This window comes from Penaeus vannamei, chromosome 10, assembly GCF_042767895.1.
Source record: "Penaeus vannamei isolate JL-2024 chromosome 10, ASM4276789v1, whole genome shotgun sequence".
In the NCBI taxonomy this organism is placed as follows: Eukaryota; Metazoa; Arthropoda; class Malacostraca; order Decapoda; family Penaeidae; genus Penaeus; species Penaeus vannamei.
In genome coordinates, this window is record NC_091558.1 from 41,966,028 (window position 1) to 41,978,527 (window position 12,500).

General features: G+C 39.3%; 1 protein-coding gene across 1 annotated transcript in view; it reads left to right on the plus strand.

The window, feature by feature from the left end:
- The window catches only part of LOC113802097 (carboxypeptidase B), a 12,405-nt gene extending 5,145 nt beyond the window's left edge, over positions 1-7,260 (plus strand). The window contains exons 4-9 of the mRNA XM_027352559.2: positions 107-254; positions 1,861-2,018; positions 2,966-3,059; positions 3,890-4,089; positions 5,282-5,366; positions 6,969-7,260. Of these exons, the coding sequence (XP_027208360.2) occupies positions 107-254; positions 1,861-2,018; positions 2,966-3,059; positions 3,890-4,089; positions 5,282-5,366; positions 6,969-7,165 (882 nt within the window). The 3' untranslated portion in view covers positions 7,166-7,260. The remainder of the gene's footprint in view (positions 1-106; positions 255-1,860; positions 2,019-2,965; positions 3,060-3,889; positions 4,090-5,281; positions 5,367-6,968) is intronic.
- The last annotated feature ends 5,240 nt before the right edge of the window (positions 7,261-12,500 follow it).

Below are 12,500 nucleotides of genomic sequence, written 5' to 3' on the forward strand. Positions count from 1 at the left end.
TTCCCTCCCCCTTCCCTCCTTCCCTCACCCCTCCCCTTCCCTCACCCTTCCCTCACCCCTACCCCCCACCCACCTCCCCTCCCTACCCCCTACCCCCTCACCGCAGATCATGGCCTGGCTGGACGAACTGGCGTCCACGTACCCCAGTCTGTGCTCCGTGAAGGAAGTGGGCACAACCTATGAGGGAAGGACCATGAAAATGCTGACGCTCAACAAGGGAGGAACCGACAAGCCCGGGATCTTCATCGATGGAGGTGAGAGAAGGGAGAAGGAAGGAAGGAGATAGGAGGAGAGAGAGAGAGAGTGAGGGGGGGGGGTAGAGAGAGAGGGAGGGAGGAGGGAGGGAGAGAGAGAGAGGGAGAGGGAGGGGGAGAGAGGGGGGGAGGAGATAGGAGGAGAAAGAGAGAGAAGGAGGGGGGGGGAGGAAGAGAGAGAGAGAAATAGAGAGTGCGAAAGAGAGAGAGAAGGAGAGGGAGAGAGAGAGAGTGAGAGAGGGGGGGGGAGAGGGAGGAAGAGAGTGAGTGAGAGAGAGATAGAGAGACTGAGAGAGAGAGAGAGAGAAAGAGAGAGAAAGAGAGAGTAATGCGAAGAAGAGAGGAAATGGGATTGTATATTTTCAAAAAAGAAAAAGAAGAATCTTTGATAAACATCTTGCAATTGGCTGAAATGTTTCTCTATGGTATTACTCATGTCACAGTGAAAAGTCATCTCAAAACATTATTGTTACTATCATTACGTTTCATTATTTCATTATTACTATTGACACCATTATTATTTTCATAATTGTCAACCATTATCATTATATGATTATCATTACTATTATTATCATCGTTGTTATTGGTATCATATCATCATTCCTGCCATCATCATCATCGTCATTATCATTATAACGATTATCACGATTGCTGGTGCAGTATTATGATCCTTACAGTAATAATAAAATGGACACAATGTTATAATCATCATTAGCATCATCATTCTTATCGCAATCCCCACCATGACGAAACGAGTACAGAATCCTCCCGTTTTTTTTTTCCCTTCGTCCTTCGTCCTTTTCATTTTCCTGTTCTTTCCCTTCGTCTTTTTCATTTTCATTTTCATTTCTTTCCCTTCGTCCTTTTCATTTTCATTTTCATTTCTTTCCCTTCGTCCTTTTCATTTTCATTTTCCTTTCTTTCCCTTCGTCCTTTTCATTTTCCTTTCTTTCCCTTCGTCCTTTTCATTTTCTTTTTCCTTTCTTTCCCTTCGTCCTTTTCATTTTCATTTTCCTTTCTTTCCCTTCGTCCTTTTCCTTTTCCTTTCTTTCCCTTCGTCCTTTTCATTTTCATTTTCCTGTTCTTTCCCTTCGTCCTTTTCATTTTCATTTTCCTTTCTTCCCCGCATCCGCCAGGCATCCACGCCCGCGAGTGGATTTCTCCCGCCACCGTCACCTTTCCTTTCGTCCTTTCCTTTTCCTTTCTTTCCCTTCGTCCTTTTCATTTTCATTTTCCATTCTTTCCCTTCGTCCTTTTCCTTTTCCTTTCTTTCCCTTCGTCCTTTTCATTTACCTTTCTTCCCCTCATCCGCCAGGCATCCACGCCCGCGAGTGGATTTCTCCCGCCACCGTCACCTTTCCCTTCGTCCTTTTCCTTTTCCATTCTTTCCCTTCGTCCTTTTCCTTTTCCTTTCTTTCCCTTCGTCCTTTTCATTTACCTTTCTTCCCCTCATCCGCCAGGCATCCACGCCCGCGAGTGGATTTCTCCCGCCACCGTCACCTTTCCCTTCGTCCTTTTCCTTTTCCATTCTTTCCCTTCGTCCTTTTCCTTTTCCTTTCTTTCCCTTCGTCCTTTTCATTTACCTTTCTTCCCCCTCATCCGCCAGGCATCCACGCCCGCGAGTGGATTTCTCCCGCCACCGTCACCTACATGCTGAACGAGCTGGTCACCAACAGCGACACCTACGACGACATCTTGTCCGCCGTGAACTTCTACGTTATGCCTTCCATTAACCCCGACGGCTACGAGTACTGCCACACCGACGTAAGCTTAGGCCTGCCTGTTGTTTTTCGGTGGGGGGTGGGGAGGGGGAGAGGGGTGAAGGGGGAGGGGGAGGTCAGTAGCGACTCGGGGAGGTGTCGTGTGTGGTGTCTGATTTTTTTTTTTTTTTTTTTTTTTTTTTTTTTTTTTTTTTTTTTACGCGCGTGGGGTTTATTCTGATGACGTCACAGAAGTTGATAATAATAATGATTTTAATAATGATTTTAATTATCTTAATTAAGTAAAAATAATGATTTTAATGGTTATAATATTCATTGAACAATCATCAAAACAGACGCCATGACACCTCCTCCAGTTGCTACTGATCTAACCTTCCCCTTGTTTATGGCGCGCTGTTTTATGGTGAAAATAATTAATAAAGATAGAACGAGATAAAAAGGTCAATAAATAGATGAGTAGACGATAAAATAGATGCATAGATATATGGATGAAAATGATTAATAAAAATACGAGGAGTATTTGACAAATTGATTCAAAACTAAACAAAAATCAGATTTTACGATAATGTTTTTATTCTTTAATTTTGAATAGGTATTAATAAGTGTTATTTATGTATGAACACGTATATAAACGCACACATACACACAGAAAAACCCATGTACACACATAAAAAAACATACACACCCAGACTCCAAAACACACACACAACCAGACACCAAACACAAAAATATATACACAAAAAAACACACATCCAGTCTAAAAAATACACACACACCCAGACACCAAACACAAAAATAATCTCCATTTTCTCCTTTTCTCTAAAGATAACAAAAAAAAATAAAAAAAATAAATAAATCTCTCTTCTTCCTATCACACTCCCTTCCTAACGCACATCCTGACCCCAAACGCCAAAATAACAACCTCCCTTTTCTCCCTTTCTATAAAGATAACAAAAATCAAGATAAATCATCTTTTCTCTCCTACAACAGGATAGGTTGTGGCGTAAGACTCGCTCTGACAACGGTTCTCCTTTCGGTTGTAAGGGAGCCGATCCCAACAGGAACTGGGGACACCACTGGAACGGTTGGTACAATTTGGGATTCTCATTTTCGTTTGGTATTATGTGTGGTATAATTGGTATTATTATTATTTAATATTCATTTTTATCATCTTTATTATTATGGTTGTAAGCTAGACTCGATAATTGGTATCATTGCTATTATTATTATTATTCGATATTCATTTTTATCGTTATTGTTATTATGGTTGTTAAGCTAGACTTTCGGTAATGCGGTATTCACCAATATTATAACTTGGCCACTCACTAACACCATAAAAGCACCACCATTTCAACAGCTTTACTCGCCGTTCCATTCCAAACACAACATTTTCACCATTCACCAACACCTTATGATTCACCAACACAACAAAGCCGATTCCACTTCACTAGCACCATTATTTTACCATTCACCCACACCACTTTACCGTTCACCACCACAGCCTTACTCTTCACCACCATTACTTCACCATTCACCACCACAACATCATTCATCAACATAACTTCACCATTCACCAACACAAGTTCACCATTCGCTACAACTTCACCATCCCCCATCACCCCTTCAACAACTTCTAACTCCCCCCTCCTCACTCTCACCCACCCCCTCCTCCTCCCCCCTCCTCACTCTCACCCACCCCCTCCTCCTCCCCCCTCCTCACTCTCACCCACCCCCTCCTCACTCTCACCCACCCCCTCCTCCTCCCCCCCAGATAACGGCGCCTCAGACAACCCCTCCTCACTCTCACCCACCCCCTCCCTCCTCCTCCCCCCTCCTCACTCTCACCCACCCCCTCCTCACTCTCACCCACCCCCTCCTCCTCACTCTCACCCACCCCCTCCTCCTCCCCCCCAGAGAACGGCGCCTCAGACAACCCCTGCTCGGACATCTACGCCGGTCCCGAGGCCTTCTCAGAGATCGAGATGAAGAACGTGCGCAACCAGATCCTCGACCAGACGAACCTGGTGGTGTACCTGACCTTCCACTCCTACTCCCAGCTGTGGCTCTACCCTTGGGGCTACACTTCAGCTCTCCCCGAGGATTGGCAGGATTTGGTGAGTGTAGCCGTGGGATTGGACGAGGACGCGGTGGTCGGATGGTTCAAGGGATCAAAGACTGTTCGGGTGATCTGAGTTCGAGGCTTCGAGTCCCGGCCGGCGCTTTGTTTCCCTGTGGAATTTCACCTCTATTGACTATAGATATAGGGGGACGTGAAAGGAATAAGTCCATCGTATGTTCCTACGTGTCGTAAAAAAAAAAGGTGACCATGGAAGCTTCTACCCAACCCACGCTGGGCCAAGGAAGAGTATGGCCCACCCTCTCTCCATGATGGTACACGTTTTAAACAATATTAAGGCGGGACCTGTTGAGTCAGCGAGTTTCAAAGGAATATTAGAAACAGAACGATGTAGGGAAAGGTCTAAGGAAGGCTTATGTCCAACAACAGATGTAAAAGAGGCTTGAAAAAATAGAAAGGGGTTTCGTCTGCTTTTTTTTTCTCTCTCTCTCTTTTTTACACATTCTTTTTTCCTTTTACACTTGGTTTAATTTTGAGTTTAAGCCTGAGTCTAAAGTTAGTTTCGACACCAGCGCTGAAGTTTTGACAGAGCTCTGAAGCGGGTTCTGACACTGGGTCTGGAATTAGCCTTGAGACTGTATCTGACACTGCCTTGAATACTGACTTGACACGAGCTAGGAAGATGAATGGAATCTTTGCATTGACGTTTGCTCTAAAGTTGGTTTTTGTCTTGCTTTAGACACTGGCTTTAAAAATAGCTTCGATCTTGGGTTCGATACAGGCTTTCCACCATTTTTCTCTTTCAATAGAGTGAGATAGAGATAGAGACGGAGAATGAGAGAGAAAAAAAAGAGAGAAAGAAAGAGAAAAAGAGAAACCATGAAACTTTGAGACAGAGATAGAGACGGAGAATGAGAGAGAGAAAAAAAAAGACAGAGAGAAAAAGAAAGAAAGAGAAAAAGAGAAACCATGAAACTTTGAGACAGAGATAGAGACGGAGAATGAGAGAGAAAAAAAAGAGAGAAAGCAAGAGAAAAAGAGAGACCATGAAACTTTGACACAGAGATAGAGACGGAGAATGAGAAAGAGAACGAGAGAGAGAGAGAGAAAAAAAAAGACAGAGAGAAAAAGAAAGAAAGAGAAAAAGAGAGACCATGAAACGTTGAAACCCAAAGCAAACTGATTCATTAACCAGTATCGATTAACAGAAGCTAATCCTTCCCTTGCAGGATGACTTGGCCCAATCCGCCGTGAACGCTCTCACAGCTGTGCACGGAACCATCTACGACATCGGATCCTCTACCAACGTCTTGTGTGAGTTAAGAGCCATAGAGCTTTTTATATCACTCTATGAACTTTTTATATCACTCTATGAACTTTTTATATCACTCTATGAACTTTTTATATCACTATGAACTTTTTATATCACTCTATGAACTTTTTATATCACTCTATGAACTTTTTATATCACTATGAACTTTTTATATCACTCTATGAACTTTTTATATCACTATGAACTTTTTATATCACTCTATGAACTTTTTATATCACTATGAACTTTTTATATCACTCTATGAACTTTTTATATCACTATGAACTTTTTATATCACTCTATGAACTTTTTATATCACTCTATGAACTTTTTATATTACTCTATGAACTTTTTATATCACTCTATGAACTTTTTATATCACTCTATGAACTTTTTATATCACTCTATGAACTTTTTATATCACTCTATGAACTTTTTATATCACTCTATGAACTTTTTATATCACTCTATGAACTTTTTATATCACTCTATGAACTTTTTATATTACTCTATGAACTTTTTATATCACTCTATGAACTTTTTATATCACTCTATGAACTTTTTATCACTCTATGAACTTTTTATATCACTCTATGAACTTTTTATATCACTCTATGAACTTTTTATATCACTATGAACTCTTTATGTCACTCTATGAACTTTTTATATCACTCTATGAACTTTTTATATCACTATGAACTTTTTATATCACTCTATGAACTTTTTATATTACTATATGAACTTTTTATATCACTCTATGAACTTTTTATATCACTCTATGAACTTTTTTATATCACTCTATGAACTTTTTATGTCACTCTATGAAGTTTTTATATCACTCTATGAACTTTTTATGTCACTCTATGAAGTTTATATCCCTTAATGAACTTTCTATCAATTTATGAGTGTTAAATATCAGTTTATGAACTTTCTATAGCAGTTTATAAGCTTTATATATCCCTCTATGAACTTCATATCACTTTATGAACTTTTTATGTCCCTTTATGAACTTTAAATACCCTTTATGAACTATATACCCCTTTATGAACCTAATACACCTCCTTATGATCTTTACCTATCCCTTTATGAACATTAAATATCCCTTCATGAACTATATATCCCTTTATCAACTTTATACACTTCATTTTGGTCTTTATAGATCCCTTTATCAACCTTACACACTTCATTAAGGTTTTTATATACCCTTTTATGAACCTTAGATATACCATAATGAACTTTACATATCCCTTTATGAACCTTAGGTGCACCATTATGAACTTTACGTATCCCTTTATGAACCTTAAATATTATGAACTTTACATATCCCTTTATGAACCTTAAATATTATTAACTTTATATACCTCTTTATGAACCTTAAATACACCATTATGAACTTTACATACCCCTCTATGAACCTTAAATATCATGCACTTTACATACCCCTTTATGAACCTTAAATACACCATTATGAACTTTACATACCCCCTTATGAACCTTAAATATACCATTATGAACTTTACGTATCCCTTTATGAACCTTAAATATCATGCACTTTATGTATCCCCGAAGAACTTCCTCCCTCACCCTCTCCTCCCAACCCTCAGACGCCGCTGCCGGAGGGTCGGACGACTGGGCCAAGGGCGAAGGCAACGTCAAGTACTCCTACACGGTGGAACTCCGAGACACGGGCAACTACGGCTTCGTCCTTCCCCCTGATCAGATTATCCCCACCGGAGAGGAGACCTTCGAAGCCCTCAAGGTCGTCGCGAACTTCGTCAAGGACAACTACCGCACGCCTTAGAGGGGGTGGTCTCGGGAGAGGCTTGGACCGGACGTCTTGAAAGAAGAACGGCGAGGGTGTGTGGGTGGGAGGAGGAAATAAATGTGATTTGTGGATTGGTGTATCTTTTTTTTTTCTTTCTCTCTCTGTTTCCCTCTTTTCTTGGTTGGAGTTTAAAGGAGACTGTCGAGGGAATATTGAATTGTGATAGTAAAGAAATATAGGAAGAAAAACAATGTATACATACATACTCTATCTATCTATATATGTATGTATATGTACATATATATATATAAATATATATATATATATATATATATATATATATATATGTGTGTGTATATATATATATATATATGTATATATATATATATATATATATATATATATATATATATGTATAATATATATATCATACACTTGTTCGCCAACCGAATATATATATATATATATATATATATATATATATATATATATATATATATATATATATATATATATATATGTATGTATGTATGTATGTATGTATGTATATGTATATATATGCTCCTAACCAGCCAAGAAACAAATGACCTAGACACTAAAATAACCATTTTATAAGCGAATCTTAAATCTCCTAAGGTAGTCCTGCCACCACCTGGAAGTTAGGCTGGGAAACTACCAGGGCGTCCTCTGTATTACATAATCACAACTAATCTAATGGTTTATGTTACGTCCGGACGAAAGTTCATAATGGGAAATATATACAGTTAATAAAGGGATATGGTATGTTCTTGAAGGGGATATGTAATGTTCTTAGAGGGATATAATGTGTTCTTAAAGGGATATGTGAAGTTTTTAAAGGGATATAATATGTTCATAAAGAGATATGACATGTTCTTAAAGGGATATATAAAGTTTTTAAAAGAGATATATGTTCATAAAGGGATATGTGGTTCTTAAAAGGATATATCAAGATCATAAAGGATATATAAATCTCAAAAATATAAAGTTCATAACGGGATACATACAGAGTTCATAGCGGGATACATACAGAGTTCATAACGGGATACATACAGAGTTCATAACGGGATACATACAGAGTTCATAGCGGGATACATACAGAGTTCATAACGGGATACATACAGAGTTCATAACGGGATACATACAGAGTTCATAGCGGGATACATACAGAGTTCATAACGGGATACATACAGAGTTCATAGCGGGATACATACAGAGTTCATAACGGGATACATACAGAGTTCATAGCGGGATACATACAGAGTTCATAACGGGATACATACAGAGTTCATAACGGGATACATACAGAGTTCATAACGGGATACATACAGAGTTCATAACGGGATACATACAGAGTTCATAGCGGGATACATACAGAGTTCATAACGGGATACATACAGAGTTCATAACGGGATACATACAGAGTTCATAACGGGATACATACAGAGTTCATAACGGGATACATACAGAGTTCATAGCGGGATACATACAGAGTTCATAACGGGATACATACAGAGTTCATAGCGGGATACATACAGAGTTCATAACGGGATACATACAGAGTTCATAACGGGATACATACAGAGTTCATAGCGGGATACATACAGAGTTCATAACGGGATACATACAGAGTTCATAACGGGATACATACAGAGTTCATAACGGGATACATACAGAGTTCATAACGGGATACATACAGAGTTCATAACGGGATACATACAGAGTTCATAACGGGATACATACAGAGTTCATAGCGGGATACATACAGAGTTCATAACGGGATACATACAGAGTTCATAACGGGATACAAACAGAGTTCATAACGGGATACATACAGAGTTCATAACGGGATACATACAGTGTTCATAACGGGATACATACAGAGTTCATAACGGGATACATACAGTGTTCATAACGGGATACACACAGAGTTCATAACGGGATACATACAGAGTTCATAACGGGATACAAACAGAGTTCATAACGGGATACATACAGAGTTCATAACGGGATACATACAGTGTTCATAACGGGATACAAACAGAGTTCATAACGGGATACATACAGAGTTCATAACGGGATACATACAGAGTTCATAACGGGATACATACAGTGTTCATAACGGGATACATACAGAGTTCATAACGGGATACATACAGAGTTCATAACGGGATACATACAGAGTTCATAACGGGATACATACAGTGTTCATAACGGGATACACACAGAGTTCATAACGGGATACAAACAGAGTTCATAACGGGATACATACAGAGTTCATAACGGGATACATACAGTGTTCATAACGGGATACATACAGAGTTCATAACGGGATACATACAGAGTTCATAACGGGATACATACAGTGTTCATAACGGGATACATACAGAGTTCATAACGGGATACATACAGTGTTCATAACGGGATACAAACAGAGTTCATAACGGGATACAAACAGAGTTCATAACGGGATACATACAGAGTTCATAACGGGATACAAACAGAGTTCATAACGGGATACAAACAGAGTTCATAACGGGATACAAACAGAGTTCATAACGGGATACATACAGAGTTCATAACGGGATACATACAGAGTTCATAACGGGATACATACAGAGTTCATAACGGGATACAAACAGAGTTCATAACGGGATACAAACAGAGTTCATAACGGGATACATACAGAGTTCATAACGGGATACATACAGAGTTCATAACGGGATACAAACAGAGTTCATAACGGGATACAAACAGAGTTCATAACGGGATACATACAGAGTTCATAACGGGATACAAACAGAGTTCATAACGGGATACAAACAGAGTTCATAACGGGATACATACAGAGTTCATAACGGGATACATACAGAGTTCATAACGGGATACATACAGAGTTCATAACGGGATACATACAGAGTTCATAACGGGATACATACAGTGTTCATAACGGGATACATACAGAGTTCATAACGGGATACATACAGTGTTCATAACGGGATACACACAGAGTTCATAACGGGATACATACAGAGTTCATAACGGGATACAAACAGAGTTCATAACGGGATACAAACAGAGTTCATAACGGGATACATACAGAGTTCATAACGGGATACAAACAGTGTTCATAACGGGATACATACAGTGTTCATAACGGGATACACACAGAGTTCATAACGGGATACATACAGAGTTCATAACGGGATACAAACAGAGTTCATAACGGGATACATACAGAGTTCATAACGGGATACATACAGAGTTCATAACGGGATACAAACAGAGTTCATAACGGGATACATACAGTGTTCATAACGGGATACACACAGAGTTCATAACGGGATACATACAGAGTTCATAACGGGATACAAACAGAGTTCATAACGGGATACATACAGTGTTCATAACGGGATACATACAGTGTTCATAACGGGATACACACAGAGTTCATAACGGGATACATACAGAGTTCATAACGGGATACAAACAGAGTTCATAACGGGATACATACAGAGTTCATAACGGGATACATACAGTGTTCATAACGGGATACAAACAGAGTTCATAACGGGATACAAACAGAGTTCATAACGGGATACATACAGAGTTCATAACGGGATACATACAGAGTTCATAGCGGGATACATACAGAGTTCATAACGGGATACATACAGAGTTCATAACGGGATACAAACAGAGTTCATAACGGGATACAAACAGAGTTCATAACGGGATACATACAGAGTTCATAACGGGATACAAACAGAGTTCATAACGGGATACATACAGAGTTCATAACGGGATACATACAGAGTTCATAACGGGATACATACAGAGTTCATAACGGGATACATACAGAGTTCATAACGGGATACATACAGAGTTCATAACGGGATACATACAGAGTTCATAGCGGGATACATACAGTGTTCATAACGGGATACATACAGTGTTCATAACGGGATACACACAGAGTTCATAACGGGATACAAACAGAGTTCATAACGGGATACATACAGTGTTCATAACGGGATACATACAGTGTTCATAACGGGATACACACAGAGTTCATAACGGGATACATACAGAGTTCATAACGGGATACAAACAGAGTTCATAACGGGATACATACAGAGTTCATAACGGGATACATACAGTGTTCATAACGGGATACAAACAGAGTTCATAACGGGATACAAACAGAGTTCATAACGGGATACATACAGAGTTCATAACGGGATACATACAGAGTTCATAGCGGGATACATACAGAGTTCATAACGGGATACATACAGAGTTCATAACGGGATACAAACAGAGTTCATAACGGGATACAAACAGAGTTCATAACGGGATACATACAGAGTTCATAACGGGATACAAACAGAGTTCATAACGGGATACATACAGAGTTCATAACGGGATACAAACAGAGTTCATAACGGGATACATACAGAGTTCATAACGGGATACAAACAGAGTTCATAACGGGATACAAACAGAGTTCATAACGGGATACATACAGAGTTCATAACGGGATACATACAGAGTTCATAACGGGATACATACAGAGTTCATAACGGGATACATACAGAGTTCATAACGGGATACATACAGAGTTCATAACGGGATACATACAGAGTTCATAACGGGATACATACAGAGTTCATAACGGGATACATACAGAGTTCATAACGGGATACATACAGAGTTCATAACGGGATACATACAGAGTTCATAGCGGGATACAAACAGAGTTCATAACGGGATACATACAGAGTTCATAACGGGATACATACAGAGTTCATAGCGGGATACAAACAGAGTTCATAACGGGATACATACAGAGTTCATAACGGGATACATACAGAGTTCATAGCGGGATACAAACAGAGTTCATAACGGGATACATACAGAGTTCATAACGGGATACATACAGAGTTCATAACGGGATACAAACAGAGTTCATAACGGGATACAAACAGAGTTCATAACCGGATACATACAGTGTTCATAACGGGATACAAACAGAGTTCATAACGGGATACAAACAGAGTTCATAACGGGATACATACAGAGTTCATAACGGGATACAAACAGAGTTCATAACGGGATACAAACAGAGTTCATAACGGGATACAAACAGAGTTCATAACGGGATACATACAGAGTTCATAACGGGATACATACAGAGTTCATAACGGGATACATACAGAGTTCATAACGGGATACATACAGAGTTCATAACGGGATACATACAGAGTTCATAACGGGATACATACAGAGTTCATAGCGGGATACAAACAGAGTTCATAACGGGATACATACAGAGTTCATAACGGGATACATA